The sequence below is a fragment of the Chlorocebus sabaeus genome, chromosome X (assembly GCF_047675955.1).
Source record: "Chlorocebus sabaeus isolate Y175 chromosome X, mChlSab1.0.hap1, whole genome shotgun sequence".
NCBI lineage: Eukaryota > Metazoa > Chordata > Mammalia > Primates > Cercopithecidae > Chlorocebus > Chlorocebus sabaeus.
Window position 1 is genome coordinate 43,767,794 of NC_132933.1, and position 20,367 is coordinate 43,788,160.

Below are 20,367 nucleotides of genomic sequence, written 5' to 3' on the forward strand. Positions count from 1 at the left end.
AAATGGTCATCCTCACTAATGCTTAATCTTGGTCATTCATTTTTTCAACAAGTATTTAATGAGCAGCTACTACATGCCAAGCACTGTAATAGGTGCTCAGGATTCTGTCGTGAATGATATATACAAAATTCTCACCTTCTTGGAATTTACATTCTGGTGGGTTTAGACAAATAGCAAAAATTAAGATACATACTAGTGGTGAAAAGTGCGTTATAACAAAATAAATAAGAAAAGTAGGGGGATAGAGAGTGCTGAAGGGTGTGCTACCTTAGCAAGGATAGGTAGAGAGGATCTCTGATTATATGACATTTGAGCAGAAAAGGACTGAAGTGTGAGGATGAGGCATGAAGGAAGATATCTGGTGGAACAGCCTTGTGAGTAGGGGCAAAGGCCATAAGTAGGTGTCTTTCCTAGAGTGGTCCACATTCAGCAAAAAGGCCAAGCAGCTGGAGTTGAGTGAGCATGAGAAAGATGAGTTCCAGAGAGTCAGCAGAGGCCAGACAGTGGGGACCTTGCAAGCCACTGAAAATACTTTACCTTTTATTTAAAATGAGATGGAAAGGCATTGGGGGTTTTTGAGCAGAGGATTGCTGTGATCTGAATCGTGTTTTTTAAAGAAACACTCTTGCTGTTATACTTGGAATAGACTGGGGTTGGGGACGGTTAGCATGGGATCAGGAAGATCATGTAGGAAGCTGGAACAATAATGCAGTCAAAAGATGATAGTGGTTTAAACCAGGGTGGTATTGGTGGAGGTAGTGAGAAGTGTCTGAATCTGTGGATGTGACAGAAAGGGTGGAGTCCAGGATGGTTCCAGGTTTTTGGCCTGAGCAATCGGAAGAATGGAGTTGCCATTTTCAGAGATTGGATAATGCATAGGTTGAGCAGGTTTGAGAATAAGATCAGGTCAGTTTGGACATGTTAACGTTCTCCTATCTTAAATGTTATGGTTGTCCATATTTTAGTTCTACCTTTTAAAAATTCCTCCAATTTAGGATTTTGATTAAATTAAATTAGAGTTGTCAGGCATTTGAGTAGGCAGTTGATTTACAGTATAAGTTTGGAGGTCATAACTGAAGCATACATTTAGGAGTTATATTTTCTAAAAATTAAAGAAATATAAACTAAAACACAATAATGTTTTTTCATTCATGAGTTTGGCAACTTCCTAAAAATTAATAAGCACAGTGTGGGTAAATGAGCACTCATATATGTTTTGTGGGAGTATGAAATGGTAGAGCCTTTTTGGAGGGAAATTTGGTGGTTTTAATCAAGATTTAAAATGTGCTTATCCTTTAATCCAGCAATGGCGCTTCTAGAACTTTATCCTCTAGGTATGTTCTCACGTGTGCAAAAATATGTGTACAAAGATGTTCAATGTCTCAGTGTATAAGAAAAAATGGAGAAAAATTGGTATATCCAATGACAGAAAATGGTTAAGTAGCTTACTGTTTAGTCAGCCTGGAGTACTAGAATTTTGTTGAAAAGACTGACCATGTGTCAAGTACCATGAGTCAGGTACTGTGTTAAGTGTTTTATGTCTTATCTCACTTAAATTAATTTTTTCTACCTTGATTTTCTTCTCTCTAGTCATGCATTCATTTATGCAACAATTTTTTGGGCACCTACTGTGTGCCAGTACTGCCTACTTAATGCATAAAAATGGACTCACTTTCCCTGAACTCAAAGTTCCTAATCTCCAATGAAAGTTATGGCCCTTGTTCCCAGATAAGTATTTGTAAAATTTCCTTGGGGGAATCACAGACCACCCTCTGGAAGTTCCAGCAGTTCTATAGACCCCAGACCAGATTCAGAATCTCTGTTCTGGAACAATGATTCAAGGACACACAAAGGCAAGAGTGGGAGGTAGGATGGGCCAGAAGGCCAGGGTATACAGAAATCTTTAGCAGGTCGGCTTCTGTTTGGAAAGTGTTGGTTAAGTGCGGATTTTGCTGCCAGGATGAGAAGATGCTAGGAAGCTGGGGTCCCTTAGTGAATACTAATAGTGCAATGTGGGCCATATACTCCTATTACCCAGCATTCCCCTCTATCCTCTATTCCCTGCCACCATATCTCAGGCCTGGGCAGCTTAAGTGTCTCTCCATTCCATCCTCAACTCCAGCCCTTAAAAGGCCAAATGCAACTGGCTGTGACTCCAAGCCTTCTGTCCAAGTGGCTGGGAAGCCTCTCCCACAGGCTGGCTGTGGGGTTTTGCCATGAGTCCCTGTCTCCTGTTTTTTTTTTTTTTTTTTTTTTTTTTTTCCCCCTTCCCTGTGTATGTTTCCATGGTAACGGCCAAGCAGGTTAGTAGGATAGCTGCCTGAGAAGCCACCAGGCTCTCACTTTCCACTCACTCTCAATATTGATCAGTGCTTCAATTCAGCAAAAGACAGGCAACGAAAACCCATGGGTCAGTTCTTGTTCTCTAGCAGTAAGCGGATATTGAGATAGAGTTAGGAGTCAAAGAGCTTTATTGGGGGATAGTTAATATCTGTGAAAGATAAAAAAAGAGGCAGTGTTGGGCAGGAAAGCATTCAGACCTTGATGTATATCTGACACTTGTGAAGGGAAAGAAGGACAAAAGCAGAATTAGGCAAGCTGTGATGTGGCTCTGACAAAGTCTCACCCAATCCGAGAGAGAGTTGTGCAGCGAAGATGTCCCATGAGAGAAGCCCCACACTAGACTGAAATGGCCAGACTTGAGTACATTTACTGTGCTCAGTCATTGACTACAGGCTGCCCTCGAAGACCGTGGCATTGGTTCAAATATAGTGCAAATCCTGTATGTGCTATAGCTAGAAGTTCTCAGCTAACTTCCCTGCTCACAGACGAAAGGTACGTTCCTGCTTGAAGGGAGAATTGAGCAGTGTCCATAGCTGCCACAACGTCTAACTCTTTCTAACCACCAGGAAAAGGCCAGCATGGGTGTATATAAGCAGATCAGCATTAATGCAAGGTGTCACCTTGTGACACCTCTATGACAGGGTGTGCAACTTGGGCTAGTTCACTCTGCCCCACAAGGAGCAGGGGTGAGAGAAGCTCTCACCCGTGCTGTTGTATTTTTTCCCCAGATATTAGCCCAAGCTTCACCTTCAGTTACTATATATAGATACATACACACACATATGTTTGAATATGCTTCTTTTCCATGTTTACCCAGTCAGGGGAATAAGGAAATAAGATGCTGCCAAGACATATGATGAGTGAACATACATATATACATTGGGTGTATGGGCAGCTAAATCTCCTTCGATTTTGGCTCTAAGCATGTACAACACAACAATTTTAGTAATCACTACCATTTGTGAACTGCCTGTACTTTTAATATCAAGTGGTTAAGAATCAAAAAGGTCTAGTTTTTTTTTTTTTTTTTTAAATTTATTTATTATTAAACTTCAAGTTGTAGGGTACATGTGCACAACGTGCAGGTTTGCTACATATGTATACTTGTGCCATGTTGGTGTGCTGCACCCATCAACTCGTCATTTACATCAGGTATAACTCCCAATGCAATCCCTCCCCCCTCCCCCCTCCCCATGATAGGCCCCGGTGTGTGATGTTCCCCTTCCCGAGTCCAAGTGATCTCATTGTACAGTTCCCACCTACGAGTGAGAACATGCAGTGTTTGGTTTTCTGTTCTTGTGATAGTTTGCTAAGAATGATGGTTTCCAGCTGCATCCATGTCCCTACAAAGGACACAAACTCATCCTTTTTTATGGCTGCATAGTATTCCATGGTGTATATGTGCCACATTTTCTTAATCCAATCTGTCACTGATGGACATTTGGGTTGATTCCAAGTCTTTGCTATTGTGAATAGTGCTGCAATAAACATACGTGTGCATGTGTCCTTATAGCAGCATAATTTATAATCCTTTGGGTATATACCCAGTAATGGGATGGCTGGGTCATATGGTACATCTAGTTCTAGATCCTTGAGGAATCGCCATACTGTTTTCCATAATGGTTGAACTAGTTTACAATCCCACCAACAGTGTAAAAGTGTTCCTATTTCTCCACATCCTCTCCAGCACCTGTTGTTTCCTGACTTTTTAATGATCGCCATTCTAACTGGTGTGAGATGGTATCTCATTGTGGTTTTGATTTGCATTTCTCTGATGGCCAGTGATGATGAGCATTTTTTCATGTGTCTGTTGGCTGTATGAATGTCTTCTTTTGAGAAATGTCTGTTCATATCCTTTGCCCACTTTTGGATGGGGTTGAAAATGGCCATACTGCCCAAGGTAATTTATAGATTCAATGCCATCCCCATCAAGCTACCAATGAGCTTCTTCACAGAATTGGAAAAAACTGCTTTAAAGTTCATATGGAACCAAAAAAGAGCCCGCATCTCCAAGACAATCCTAAGTCAAAAGAACAAAGCTGGAGGCATCACGCTACCTGACTTCAAACTATACTACAAGGCTACAGTAACCAAAACAGCATGGTACTGGTACCAAAACAGAGATATAGACCAATGGAACAGAACAGAGTCCTCAGAAATAATACCACACATCTACAGCCATCTGATCTTTGACAAACCTGAGAGAAACAAGAAATGGGGAAAGGATTCCCTATTTAATAAATGGTGCTGGGAAAACTGGCTAGCCATAAGTAGAAAGCTGAAACTGGATCCTTTCCTTACTCCTTATACGAAAATTAATTCAAGATGGATTAGAGACTTAAATGTTAGACCTAATACCATAAAAATCCTAGAGGAAAACCTAGGTAGTACCATTCAGGACATAGGCATGGGCAAAGACTTCATGTCTAAAACACCAAAAGCAACGGCAGCAAAAGCCAAAATTGACAAATGGGATCTCATCAAACTAAAGAGCTTCTGCACAGCAAAAGAAACTACCATCAGAGTGAGCAGGCAACCTACAGAATGGGAGAAAATTTTTGCAATCTACTCATCTGACAAAGGGCTAATATCCAGAACCTACAAAGAACTCAAACAAATTTACAAGAAAGGTCTAGTTTTGAATCCTGATTCTGCCGCTTAGTGACCTTGGACAAGTGACTCTGAGCCTCGATTTCCTCGTTTGAAAAATGGTAATGATAATAGTACCTATTTCCTAAGGTTATTGTGAGGTCATCTCCCTTTTATAGATGAGCAAACAGAGGCCCTGGCAGATTAGCAACTTGCTAAAGGATCACACAGCCTGCAACTGGCAGGTCTGAATTTCACCTCCAGGTCTGACTCCAGAGCCCAACCCCATTATCCCACACCACAATACTTCCTAGTTTTCTTAGGCTGCTGCTGAAGGGGCTCTGCAGGCTAATAAGAAGCAAGAGGCAGAAACAGGGTTTAGAGGTGTTCTCAGATCACTAGTGACTAGGTGAGACAGCAGCAGTGGGATGCAAGCCATTTATTCCAGCGAACAAAAGTCAAAATGATGCAAAATTGGTGAAATATTTGGGTGGCTATATGTTGGGCTAATGTATAGTTTCATGACAAATGATATATAGAAGTTTGCTTTCTGCAAGGTATAGTCTGAAGGGCACCAAAGGTCCCTCTGATCCTCAAATCAAACTCCTTCTGTTCCTAAAACACAAAGTATATGCGTGAAGCACCAATGTTACCAGAAAGGGGGTCTAGATCCAGACCCCAAAAGAGGGTTATTGGATCTCATGCAATAAAGCATTCAAGGCGAGTCCACAGAGAGAAAGCAAGTTTATTTGGAAAGTAAAAGAATAGAATGGCTATTCCATAGGCAGAGCAGCCCTGAGGGCTGTTGATTGCCCATTTTTATGGTTATTTTTAAATTTTATGCTAAACAATGGGTAGATTATTCATGCCTCCCCTTTTTAGACCATATAAGGTAACTTCCTGACATTGCCATGGAATTTGTCCATGCCGCAAGTGTAGCAGTGAGGAGGACCAGAGATTGTTCTTGTTGCCATCTTGATTTTGGTGGGTTTTGGCTGGCTTCTTTACTGCAAACTGTTTTATCAGTAAGGTCTTTATGATCTGCATCTTGTGCTGACCTCCTATCTCATCCTGTGACTTAGAATGCTTTAACCTCCTGGGAATGCAGCCCAGCAGGTTTCAGCCTCATTTTACCCAGCCACTGCTCAAGATGGAGTTGCTCTGGTTCAAACGCTTCTGACACCAAGACTAATGAAATATTCCTTTCAGTTATGGTATTGTTCCAGATACTTCCAGCCAAAATGCAACCCCAAGATAAAAGCCTATTGCCTCCACAGTAATGAGTTAACAGATTTAGTTCGAAAGGAGAGGGTGAGGCCTGAGGAATTTGAAAAGAGGGCAGGCTATGTCTAGAGTCTACAACAGTGCAGGCCTTGGGGAGCATAGCAATATAGGGCCCAAGAAGGGTGGGAGAAAGGGGCATGGAGGTAGGAAGTCTCCTAGTTCCTAGTTTTGCCACTGGCCTTCTAGGGATTTGTGAGTGTATACATATTTTTGGCTGCAGTTCTCATTTTCCTCCCAGTTATTATAAATTACCTGTCTGGGGAGGCTGTTTTTCCTAATTTCTCTCTCCTGTCTTCCTCTCCTTTTATTTTCAATTGTTTGGAAAGCAGTGTCTTCCCAACTGTCCCTACCTACCCTTCTCCTTCACCTTCTCCCAGCTAATTACTCCTTCCATCCCTTCTCCCAGGCTTGTCTTTTCTCCTCAGCAATATCCAAAGCCAATTAATTATTAGGTCTGAGATTGAGCCCAGACCATTGGGAATCCTGGATACCGCAGATGGACAGATTAGTACATTAGAAAAATCATTTCCAGAAGCTCTTCCAGAAACAACACAAAAGAGTCAGGAAAACAAAGTGCTTGTTGGTCACCTCAGGCAGCTCAGGTCTCCAAGTCAGACTGTGGTACCTGGGCTTGGTTAAGTGTTGCAGGCATCTATTGCCAATTTCCTGCCCTTGAGCAAGAGAATTGGGATGAATAATGTTACAGTCAATTTTGTTTTTCTGGTTACAGAAAGACTACTTGAAAATACATTTGTAAATTTCCTTTAGGGCCCTGAATCACTTTTTTTTTTTTTTTTTTTTTTTTTTTTTTAACAGTAAAATAACCATCTCTATAGCTCTAATCTAGACTTTTTTTGCGGAGCTGGATTAACAACTATCTTGTAAAGTCAGGGGCAAGGTTTAGAATGAGTGTCTGGCTGCAGGAAACAGTCACTCTCAATTAATTTTACCCATAAAGAAAACCAGAATTTTGGGAAGGGAGGAAACCAATCATCAAGCCAAAAACTATAACCATTGTATTTGTGTAGCACGTGGGACTTAAATATTTTCATTTGTTGCCTTTTTTGATTCTCACAACCACTTGGTGGACCAGATAGGACAAATAGTATCTCCATTCAATAGCTGAAGAGAGAGGCCCAGAGTAAGTGAATTGTGCAAAGTCACAAAACACATTAGGGGCAGAACGGCCTTAGAACACAGGTCTTCTTTGGGTCTGGGACCAGGATTACACCTTAGAGACCACCGCAGCCTTTGTCAAACAAGGGGAGTTGATATGTAGATGTTTGGGGTGTTCAAGGAGAGAGGAAAAGGAAAAAAAACACATGAAATTTATTTAATATTTATCAAAATACAGCTTACATAATATCAGATCATGTTCAAAAGTGGTTCTGCTAGAATGCCTTCTCACTTCTTTCTTTGGACACCGGAAATAGCACAGTTTCCCGTTTCAACTCCTTTTCATTGCCGCTCATTCTATTCCCAGACTCTGCCTAAAGACTAATGTAAACATTTGCTTTCTTAGCTCTGAACTTCTCACGCAAACCAAAGAATGGGAGGCAAACACTGCTGCCCTTCATGGCCCTCAACAAATATGAAAAACCTGAGAGAAGAAAGAAGGTTTTGGTCACTTCTAAGTCAGGGTGACATCACTGACATATGGCACTACCTATTGGAAGCCAGCCCTATACCCCTACTCAAAAGTGATAGTGAAAATACGCTTGATCTATTTTTGTGTTTTTCAAACTGATGGTACAACCCCTTAGGAAGTTGTAAAAAAATCAATCGAGCAATTTATGACCAGCATTTAAAAAAATGATAGAATGAAATAGAAAATGCAAGGACCACACCACAAGTGGTAAACATTTTATTTTGGACATTATACACACACACACACACACACACACACGCACACCCCCACATATATAGGTTTATTTGTGCATCCGTATACTGGGTTGTGATATAAAATATACTTCTTACTGTGGATCATAATGAAAATTTTGAAAGCTACCTCTCTAAAGAATACATATACCACAATCCCAGATTTATGTTGTGTCCTAAGACCTCTCCATCTGACACATTATTCCAACAATACACTTTTCTACCTTTTACTGCTTCCCTAGAAAGCTAGACTGACCTACATAGCTGACAGAGAGTCACCGAGACCTCTTTGTAAAGAAAGCTGCATTTGGCAAAAGGTAAGCATTTATTAATAGAATACAGTAGTATGGAAACAAGTGTTTTGATGAAATATTTTATTATACAGAGCTAACCGTAAAATCAAAAAGCCAAAAATGCCTTACCATTTTCCCCTAAATACGTGTGGTTATGTTAAAGCACACATAGGGCAGGAAGGACAACACACGCTTACAACAAAGATTCGTAAATGGAATCCCCTTCTACCAAATTTCCTGCCCAATTTCAGGCAAATAGTGAGTTCATCAAAATTTCAGAAAAGAATTCACAATACCTTCTTGGCTTTTGACTTCCTGCTCCTTTTCCAAACACTGTGCTTATCCTTGAACCTTATTGGGACTATCTTTATAGATACACTATACATTACTAGGTGATTTCCAAAAAGTATGAGTATGTTACCATGACTCAAATTCACTGAGAAGTCTGTGGCTCTTACAGCCATACAGGCTACTCATGAAATACAAATGGCATGGTGACAGAATTTGAGTCATGAATCATTACTTTTGTAAGCTTACAGCCTTTTACTTCCACTAACGCCTACAAATTTAGACCTAAGTAGATTCCTAGCCATTTTTATCTAGGCAAAACTCCTAAGATGCCTTTGTTTGTAAGACTCACCATTACTTTACCACTGAGAAAGGGGAAATGAGACTCAACTATGATATGGCATCAATTTAAGATCTATACCAATTGCAGGGATGTTAAAATGTGAAAAATACATGCATCTTTGAAGAGATAAAATATGATATTTAATTTTAAGAGTTATTACTTTGTTTTAAAATTGGAGATGAGCTCTTGCTGTTGCCCATGCTGAAGTGCAGTTGTGCAATCATGGCTCACTGCAGCCTTGAGCTCCTGGGCTCAAGTGATCCTCCCAACATAGCTTCCTGAGTAGCTGGGCCTATAGGCATATACCACTGTGCCCTGCTAACTTACTTTTGTAGAGACAGTGGTATTGCTATTTTGCCCAGGCTGGTCTCCAATTCCTGGGCTCAAGTGATCCGCCCACTTCAGCCTCACAAAGTGTTAAGAATACAGGCGTGAGCCACCATGCCTGGCTGCCTATTGCTTCTTCTCATTCCCCTCCAAAAAGGTCTGTTGACATAGATATATACTTTTAATTTTTTTATTATACTTTAAATTATAGGGTACATGTGCAGAATGTGCAGGTTACATATGTATACATGTGCCATGTTGGTGTGCTGCAGCCATTAACTCATCATTTACATTAGGTATTTCTCCTAATGCTATTCCTCCCCCCTCCACCCACTCCACAACAGGCCCTGGTGTGTGATGTTCCCCACCCTGTGTCCATGTGTTCTCATTGTTCAATTCCCACCTATGAGTGAGAACATGCAGTGTTTGGTTTTTGTTCCTTGCAATAGTTTGCTCAGAATGATGGTTTCCAGCTGCATCCATGTCCCTGCAAAGGACATAAACTCATCCCTTTTTATGGCTGCATAGTATTCCATGCTGTATATGGGCCACATTTTCTTAATCCAGTCTATCATTGAGGGACATTTGGGTTGGTTCCAAGTCTTTGCTATTGTGAATAGTGTCCCAATAAACATACATGTGCACGTGTCTTCATAGCAGCATGATTTATAATCCTTTGGGTATATACCCAGTAATGGGATCACTGGGTCAAATGGTATTTCTAGTTCTAGATCCTTGAGGAATTGCCACACTGTCTTCCACAACAGTTGGACTAGTTTACACTCTCACCAACAGTGTGAAAGCATTCCTATTTCTCCACATCCTCTCCAGCACCTGTTGTTCCCTGACTTTTTAATGATCGCCATTCTAACTGGTGTGAGATGGTATCTCACTGTGGTTTTGATTTGCATTTCTCTGATGGCCAGTGATGATGAGCATCTTTTCGTGTGTCTGCTGGCTGCATAAATGTCTTCTTTTGAGAAGTGTCTGTTCATATCCTTTACCCACTTTTTGATGGGGTTTTTTCTTGTAAATTTAAGTTCTTTGTAGATTTTGGATATTAGCTCTTTGTCAGATGGGTAGATTGCAAAAATTTTCTCCCATTCTGTAGGTTGCCTGTTCACTCTGATGGTAGTTTCTTTTGCTGTGCAGAAGCTCTTTAGTTTAATTAGATCCCATTTGTTTATTTTGGCTTTTGCTGCCACTGCTTTTGGTGTTTTAGACATGAAGTCCTTGCCCATGCCTATGTCCTGAATGGTATTGCCTAGGTTTTCTTCTAGGGTTTTTATGGTTTTAGTTCTAACATTTAAGCCTTTAATCCATCTTGTAATAATTTTTGTATAAGGTGTAAGGAAGGGATCCAGTTTCAGCTTTCTACATATGGCTAGCCAGTTTTCCCAGCACCATTTATTGAATAGGGAATCCTTTCCCCATTTCTTGTTTTTGTCAGGTTTCTCAAAGATCAGATGGTTGTAGATGTGTGGTATTATTTCTGAGGGCTCTGTTCTGTTCCATTGGTCTACATGTCTGTTTTGGTACCAGTACCATGCTGTTTTGGTTATTGTAGCCTTGTAGTATAGTTTGAAGTCAGATAGCATGATGCCTCCAGCTTTGTTCTTTTGACTTAGGATTGTCTTGGCAATGTGGGCTCTTTTTTTTTCCATATGAACTTAAGTAGTTTTTTCCAATTCTGTGAAGAAAGTCATTGGTAGCTTGATGGGGATGGCATTGAATCTATAAATTACCTTGGGTAGTATGGCCATTTTCATGATATTGATTCTTCCTATCCATGAGCATGGAATGTTCTTCCATTTGTTTGTGTCCTCTTTTATTTCATTGAGCAGTGGTTTGTAGTTCTCTTTGAATTAATTCCCTCCCACAGGGGTTTCTTTTTTATCAGTCTTGCTAGCGGTCTATTTTGTTGATCTGTTCAAAAAATCAGCTCCTGGATTCACTGATTTTTTGAAGGTTTTTTTTTTTTGTGTCTCTATCTCCTTCAGTTCTGCTCTGATCTTAGTTATTTCTTGCCTTCTGCTAGCTTTTGAATGTGTTTGCTCTTGCTTCTCTAGTTCTTTTAATTGTGATGTTAGGATGTCGATTTTAGATCTTTCCTATTCTCGTGGGCATTTAGTGCTGTAAATTTCCCTCTACACACTGCTTTAAATGTGTCTCAGAGATTCTGGTATGTTGTGTCTTTGTTCTCATTGGTTTCAAAGAACACTTTTATTTCTGCCTTCATTTTGTTATTTACCCAGTAGTGTTGACACATTTTTAATGTAGAATTAAAGTTAATGAACCATTTTTTCTGGAAATCAACTGTATTTTGGTTTCACTGCCTACTGAATATAGTATTTTAGTTGGTTTCTCAAGGTTAAGATTTCCAACTTCTCGCCAATAACCTACAGGTATCTCAAACAAGTGATGATCTCAGGAATGTGAATAATTGGCAGGAAAATGGGAAAGATGTGGCAGGTTACAGAAAGAACAAAAAGAAGATCCAAGTTGTTAACCACTGTTGTCAACACACTACTGCAATTTTTTTCTAAATTTGAAAAACCTTATATTGTAAAGAAACAAGTAATCATTCTGAAACCTAAGAACAAAAATCAAAAGACCTTAAAACAAGCTTGAGAAAATCTGTCACAAGGCAAAATTTTATTTTTTCAAATTACAAAAATAAGAGCATGTCAAAAATACAGTCTAGTCCTTATAAGAGTAGTTCCAGCCATTTAAAAGTTATACAGAGTTTGGAAAAAGCAATTTATATACAAGTCTTAAAACACACAACAATCGTGAACAATGCGCACCGTTCAATGTAGTTATTGCTAGTTATATGCAGCTTTTACTTGACATTATTCTCCATAAGGGAAAGGACAGCATTTGGGCATTCTGATTGTTGTTGCTAAAGCTGTGGTTTTGGAAAATCAATCCAAAATAAGAATAAGCTCACTATGAGTAGAACAAAATGTGTAAGTTTCGATCAGTACCACAAGGAAGCATGGTTTAAATTTGAGTTCCATACAATTCTACATAATGCTATTTTGTTACTATAACAGAAATACAGTGTATAGTTTTGGGCAAGAGTAAATGAATTACTGGTTTTATAATTAAGTGAAAAGAAACAGTTTTTGGTTGCCACGTAGAAACAAAGCTGGCATATCTAGCTTATAAACATTAAAAAATGGAAAAGATATTTAATGTTTAAGCAAAAGCCAATCTAGGTTTTTTACCTTTAGAAATTGAGAGATAAAGTTAAGCATTTTGTTCTTTTGAGGATTATCATGAAGATTTGCTATTCTCCATTTTCTTTTTAAAAAGACAATGAGTTAGCCACATAGCAGAAACATATTTTAAAACAGATCTATTTGCTCAATGTCATATGGAAGAACAAATCACAAAATTAAATAATTCTACCTTTAAATAACTAAAGATAATGCAATTGACAGTACAAAGCACTGGGAAAAAATCACTTATTTGGGGGATGTGTCATACATAAGAAACTTTGGGCCTAAAGTTCACATGGAAGACTTAAAATTTAAGGGTGTCACCAAAAGATAACAATGGCTTTGACTCCAACTCTCATGTTAGATCCTGTTAAAAGGTTAGGTTTATTGCTGTTATTTTACCCCAGTAAGTTCTTGAATAAATGGAGATATACACTGATGATAAGTATGAGGTGAAGTGAAAAGATCTAAAAATATTAGTCTTAGAACAAAAATGACACTCATGATCATTTGGCAAGGATACTTATTAACTTAGTGATTTAAATCCTAAAAATAAGCTACAGTTTTAGGAGGTAGAAAACAAGTACCAACAGTTTACCATTTGGCCACCCTCCTTACTTTTGGCTTCAGCCTTGGATTTCTATTTCTCATTCCCTATTCTCCTGTTAAAGCTATTAGTTGTACTACCACTCATTACCTAAATGTATAGACCTGAAGCTGCCAAGAAAAATCTTTTTAGGAAGCTTTGTTTTTAAGCCACAAAATGCACCCAATACTCAGATATCAACTGAGAATGTTTTGCACCTCTCTAGTTGATTAATTTACTTCATAAGAAAACATGTCAAAATAAAAAAAAAATCACTTAAAATGAAAAAAGACTACTGAACATCTCTATATGCAATTCCACTATGTCAGAGTAGTTATGTAAACCTAAATCTGTACTATTTTCACTGAACTGATTTGAAAAAGTCATATATTAAAATGGTATTACCAGTGTTAACTGAAAACAGGCAATGTGTTTTACTACAAAATTAACCTAATAACCAAAAAACTTCACTTCTTCCCAGAGCATTATATTGTGGTGACATCCCATAGATAATATTATAAAAGGATTTTATTTTTGCAATAGGCTGGGTTCACAGTGAGTATGTTAGTACCAAGATCGTGTGCTTAATATTACTGTAAGAATGTCATTATTGGAATGTATATAAGGCATGTAAAAAAATAGCTTTAAAGCTCTTAGAGGGCAATGCTCCAAACTGGCAGCTGCTAGAAAAGGTGCTGATAGGAATAGAAAATATTAAAGAAATTTAGTTTCGGCACATATTATTAGTGCTTCTACAATCAAAATAATTCACATAAATTTCAGTTGCTGGAACTAATGGACCAAATGAGAATGGACTTTTGCCCCTTTAACTACTAGACCAATCTTGAAAACGGAAGCAATCACTTGCAATCTTCCACACAGTATTGTTGGGAGTGGACTGAGCAGTCAGCAGGAAGTTCTGGTTGAAGTAATGTTGTTTGTTTCCATCAAACTTCACAGTTCCACTGGTCACAACAAGAACTGTAGTTTGGGACTGAGTTGCTTGCTCTTTACCCACATTAAAAAAAGAGAACAGGTCATTTTCTATCTCTAAATAAGCAGATTTTTAGGCTTAAAATACCACTGTTTATGGACTAATGCTTAAAAATGTTTTCAAAAACTTTCTGTCCCTTGAGCATAATGTTAAGCATGCATACCCAAATCCAGAAAACTAAATACTCATTCAAAGATATTAAAATTATTTTCAGTCCAGAAAACTTTGGGATACTCTAGTTTTAAAATGAGGGGGGCTTATATCTAGCATAGGACCATTTCCTTCATATATATATATATATATATATATATATATATATAAATATTTCAGAATTAGTATTTCAGTTTTCTAACAGAGCTTATTCATGTTTTGCTTCTTAAACTATTGTTCTTTTCAGAAATTATAAAGGAAAAGAAAATCACCCTAAACTATAATTTAAGGCACTTAGGACCCCACCTAGAGGTTATATTCAACTGTATCCATCTACCTGGAATCAAATTGTCTTGTCAAAAGTCATCCTTTCACATAACAGAGTAAATTTCTGTGAAATATTAATAGATTGTAAGATACTGAAACACATTAATCAGAGATACGGTATAATTGTACTCTGGAGACATTTCAGGGTCCAGCAGGCAACTATTTCGAGAAATCAGATAATCTTTCCCCTCTATTTACAAAAGTCACATTTAATCTCAATTTTACATACAACTTTTAATAAGCCAAAATCACACAATCCATCAAAACCTAGTAGTGGAAAGAATCTGAAGGAAGACCAAAGTTTGACTGGACAGTTAAATTTTTCGTAATATTTAACTTGCTTAAATAAGTAAATAGTTCTACCACTAAAAGTTTCTCGCTGCTTTTGGTGTAAAAGCTCAGTGCTTACTAACGGAAAACAAAGGAAGCATCTTGAAAGATCATGATCTTACCATGAACTGGTTGGCAATCTAACATATTGACCTGGAACTCACTAGAAGGCAATGTGTCAAAAAAATTATTTAGGGCATCCAGCCCTGAAACAACATTTCCATTCCATATTAAGGTGGCCTTGTCCAGATACAGCCTGGTTAGTGCCTAAAAAGAAAGACAAATTTTAAAAAGGGAAATAATTCTGCTTCTAGATAAAAATTTTATAGAAATGGATTAAAATATTACAGATTGTATATAAACATTTTTTGTAGTTCTACCTTCATCTCCACTCCACTAGCTCCATCTCCACTGGAAACCAATGTGAACAAAACGTCTGTCTTATAATCTTGGCCTTAAATAAATATCATCTTACTCTTTATAAACTAGGCAGTAAAATATATTTTTTCACATTTCACTTTAGACACAATAAAATCTTGCACCCAATTAAGTTCTGCTTTCTGTATTCAAATGAATTAAATGATCACAAATTCCAAGCATATGCAGCTCCAAGCCAGTTTTAGTGTGTCTTCCTTTTGTAATTATGAGAATTAACAAAGTTTTTGATCAAGCCCTACCTCTAACCTTTAATGCTAGTGGCTATATATATGAAACATTTAATATTTGCATGTGTTAGAAAGAATTAGTTCATTACTTCCACTTTTTAGAGAATAGGTCTGTGTTTTCTTAAAATTTATTCTGTTTTTTAAAAACCTTGAGACAGGGTCCCACTCTATTGCCTCAGGCTGGTCTCAAACTCTTGGGGTCAAGAAATCCTCTTGCCTCAGTCTCCCAAGTAGCTAGGGTTACAGGCATGTCACACCATGCTCGGCTATAGTACTACTCTATTAGTGTACTTAGTTCAAAAGAATCATGAGTACTTGCTAAAGCAGAGACTTTGATAAGTCAAATAAGTTAAGGCCCGAATGAGGCAGAAATTCAACAGTTAAAACTCTGGGGTCACAAGACACACTATCAGCTTAATTCTATAATGTAATTTGGGTTAAAAGGCCGGGCGGGCACAGTGGCTCGCGCCTGTAATCCCAGCATTTTGGGAGGCTGAGGTGCGTGGATCACGAGGTAAGGAGTTCAAGACCAGCCTGGTCAAGATGGTGAAACCCCATCTCCACTAAAACTACAAAAATTAGCCGGGCACGGTCGCAGATGCCTGTAATCTCAGCTACTCGGGAGGCTGGGGCAGGAGAATCGTTTGAACCTGGGCGGCAGAGGTTGCAGCAAGCTAAGATCATGCCACTGCACTCCAGCCTGGGCGACAGAGTGAGACTCCATCTCAAAAAAAAAAAAAAAAAGTCAACACATACCTTGACACTGGTAATAAACTATGTTGTCTTTTTTTTTTCTACTTTATTTTTTGAAAGCAATAAGGTACAATACACATTCAAGGCAAGGCACAATAAATATCCATTGTCACATCCCTTTTCCCTGACATCAAATATCAGTACAAGAAACTTCTTTTATCTCTTGCCTTAAAAAATAGGTTTTTACCTGACAAAAACAAGCAATGGGGAAAGGATTCCCTATTTAATAAATGGTGTTGGGAAAACTGGCTAGCCATATGCAGAAAACTGAAACTGGACCCCTTCCTTATACTTTATACAAAGATTAACTCAAGATGGATTAAACACTTAGAAGACGTAACACCCAAACCATAAAACTCTACAAGAAAACCTAGGCAATATCATTCAGGACATAGGCATGGGCAAAGAGTTCATGACTGAAACACCAAAAGTAATGGCAACAAAAGCCAAAATAGACAAATGGGATCTAATTAAACTAAAGAGCTTCCGCACAGCAAAATAAACTATCATCAGAGTGAACAGGCAACCTACAGAATGGGAGAAAAATTTTGCAATCTATCCATTTGACAAAGGTCTAATATTCAGAATCTACAGGAACTTAAATAAATTTACAAGAAAAAAACAACCCCATCAAAAAGTGGGTGAAGGATGTGAACAGACACTGTTCAAAAGAAGACATTTATGTGGCCAACAAGCATGAAAAAAGCGCCTCATCACTTGTCATTAGAGAAATGCAAATCGAAACCACAATGAGATACCATCTCAGGCCAGTTAGAATGGTGATCATTAAAAAGTCAGGAAACAACAGGTGCTGAAGAGGATGTGGAGAAATAGAAATGCTTTTACACTGTTGGTGAGAGTGTAAATTAGTTTAACCATTGTGGAAGACAGTGTGGCAATTCCTCAAGGATCTAGAACCAGAAATACCATTTGACGCAGCAATCTCACTTCTGGGTATATACCCAAAGGATTATAAATCGTTCTACTATAAAGACACATGCACGCATACGTTTATTTCAGCACTATTCACAACAGCAAAGACTTGGAACCAACCCAAATGCCCATCAATGTTAGACTGAATAAAGAAAATGTGGCACATATACAGCATGGAATACTATGCGGCCATAAAAAAAGGGATGAGTTCATGTCCTTTGCAGGGACATGGATAAAGATGGAAACCATCATTCTCAGCAAACTAACACAGAGACAGAAAACCAAACACCACATGTTTTCACTCATAAGTGGGAGTTGAACAATGAGAACACATGGACACAGGGAGGGAAGCATCACACACACCTGGGGCCTGTCAGGGGGTGGGGGGCTAGGGGAGGGATAGCATTAGGAGAAATACCTAATGTAGATGATGGGTTGATGGGTGCAGCAAACCACCATGGCACCTGTATACCTATGTAACAAACCTGCACGTTCTGCACATGTATCCCAGAACTTAAAGTGTGTATATATATATATATAAAATCCCATGTTTAATAAATGGGTTTTATACAAAAAATAGGTTTTTAGAGATAAGGTATTAACTTTTGCAGCTGCAGGATAGAAGTAGTTCTCCAAAGCACAGTTCTATGCTGGTAAGAGACCTAGGCAAGACTCACTTGACTACATACTGACATAATTACTTAAAAGATACAGTGCAGGGATAAGTTGCAATGAAAAAGCTGATGAAATCTCGATCTGCTGAGGACTTAATATTATCCATGCTACATGCATACTTTTTGTGGGTGTAAGCTATACTTTTGAACCATAATCAGAAATTACCTATAAATATATGAAATAAAAGGGGCGAATCAGGAAATATTCCCAGTAATGACCGACCCCTCCATTAGCACTAATACTACCTTAACCATATTGGTTAACTGATGGAACTAAGAAAAGGAAATATATTTAAGTGAATATATGCTGGGCCCAATGTTAAGTGCGGTATTTTAATTAATTCATACTTACCAACCTGAAAAGAAAATGAGGTTAAGGGAAAATGACAGCTTGCTCCAGGTTAAAAAACTAGGTAAAGGTAAACCTGGGATATGATTCCAGAGCCCATGTTCCCATGAATGCCATACCAATCCTTCCCTGAGCAATTTGCTTTTAAAGGGTAAGTCCACAGTTACCACTTATGCAAGGCAGATGAAACGCTGGCTCCAGACACGACCTGGTATTTAATAACGAGTAGTAGTCTAAAAACAGTAGTAGAGTTTATAACACTCACCCGTCTTCTTTTATCCATTGTCTCATAGTAAATATTGACAAACTCCTCAGCAGCTCTACATGCCTGATCTACATAAGTTTTAAAATCCTACAAGAAAAATTCCAGAAGTATAGATTACCAACCTTTTCAGCCCCTCACAAACACAAAACCACTGACAGAAGCTGATGATTTATTTCAACTACCATGTAGTTCTATATATAGTCCACATTCTTTCATATAAATTCAGACATTTTAAAGGCTGGACTCTAAAGTTTGCAATTTTATAATTTTTCACTAATTTTAAGTGCATGTTTTTAGGACATAATCTTCTCAATGAATCTGAGTCTTTTTCAGTCTCTACATATAAATTTATAATCTTTTCTTGGCAACTAAGTACTTTAGACTTTCAATATTTTACAAACATTCACGGCAATGAAAATGACACCACCTGACCCTTAGAAAAGGAGAGCGAGCGGCGAAAACTGCCACTGAATAAGCTAGGCAAGTGTTTTCTCTTTTCCAAGTGAGATGTTAGGGCCAAACTCCAAAGTTGTTGAACGGAACACACACACACACACACACACACCCCAAAGTAGTTCAACTACTTGAAAAACTGGCAGCTCCACTTAGGAAACTTTCCCACATTACGTGAACATTCACTGCTGTTTGCATAAGAACTGTGAAACCGAAGAAAGCAACGCTGTTGTCGTTCGTGCCGGAGAATAAAGGAATACCTTCCTTCTCATTCATTTACGGGGCCCAGTCTATTACTGAATTAAGAACAATGAATCGCCAGTTTCTTTGTCAGGTGACTGAAAGTGATTTTTAGAGAGGAAGATAATCAAGAAAAAGAGAACGCAAGCCATAAACAACAAACCCCAACACTCCCGCCTCTCGCTATTTCGTATCTCAGGGTCCTTTCCGGGACCAGAAAGCGACCGCAAAACAGGCGGGGTTGGGGCCGGCAGGGCGGGCAGCAAAACGTGGGCCCCGCCCCGCAGTACAGAGAGCCGGGCCGTGATTCGTCGCCTATCCACGTGAGCAGCAACCAGACCGCCCCGGAGTCCCTCCAATCAGCCACTGGAGTCCGGCGCCCAGCAGACCTGCCACAGCCCAAGCACTCACCAGAGACATGGCCATCGGAGAGCCTGCAGCAGCGTGTTCCGGCAGTGGCGGCGTCACTACCTCCTCACGTGTCCGGCCCCCACAGCTGCGGAATGATCAATACTTATGAAGAGAGCGAAACCCGCCAAACGCACAGAATTTTCCACCCTCCCATTCTCTCCCGGAAGTAGCTCGGTCCGTCGTTAAAAGCCAACCGATGTTCCAACCTTAAGTTCCACCTCCCTTCAGTTCCTGCAGATCCCTCCCATCCGCCTTATCTACTTGTTTGATACTTACTTAGTTTAAAATTTAAAAACCACTTTGCTTTTGTAAACATGATACTCAAAAGGAAAGTCCCTTAGTTTTCTAACGACAAGCCTGGGGACAAGCAAAAATGAAAGTGTTCAATTACAGGGACTTTTTTTGCCCCAGGAGGCGGAGCCAAAGTCCTCTGGAGACCAATTAGAAATGCGAGACCTCCTATTCCGTAGCCTATAGGATAAATGGGCGGAGCTTGGGGAAAGGCGTGCATGAATAGTGAACAATTTAGCATTCTGGAACATTCTGGAAGGATCACCCTCACTGAATTACTATGTTTTGGCAGTATGCCTAAAATTACTGTTTCATTTTAACCTAGCCATATTCAACAGGAAAAGTTCATCTAGTTTCCCCATTCTGGCATTTTACAA

General features: G+C 39.0%; 1 protein-coding gene across 2 annotated transcripts; it reads right to left on the reverse strand.

Annotated features, from left to right (window-relative positions):
• Positions 1–11,972: 11,972 nt before the first annotated feature.
• NXT2 (nuclear transport factor 2 like export factor 2) lies at positions 11,973–20,073 on the reverse strand. Of its 2 annotated transcripts, XM_037989016.2 has the most exons (5): positions 19,976–20,073; positions 19,700–19,784; positions 18,596–18,682; positions 15,079–15,223; positions 11,973–14,163 (listed from the first exon to the last, which is right to left on the reverse strand). In XM_037989016.2, exons 2-5 carry the CDS (start codon positions 19,712–19,714, stop codon positions 13,982–13,984), a joined length of 429 nt encoding a protein of 142 aa, XP_037844944.1. In that variant the 5' UTR covers positions 19,715–19,784; positions 19,976–20,073; the 3' UTR covers positions 11,973–13,981. The 2 variants fall into 2 exon arrangements, with proteins under 2 accessions (XP_037844944.1, XP_007990740.1); XM_007992549.3 differs by lacking the exons at positions 19,700–19,784; positions 19,976–20,073 and adding an exon at positions 19,452–19,555.
• Between the last annotated feature and the right edge of the window lie 294 nt (positions 20,074–20,367).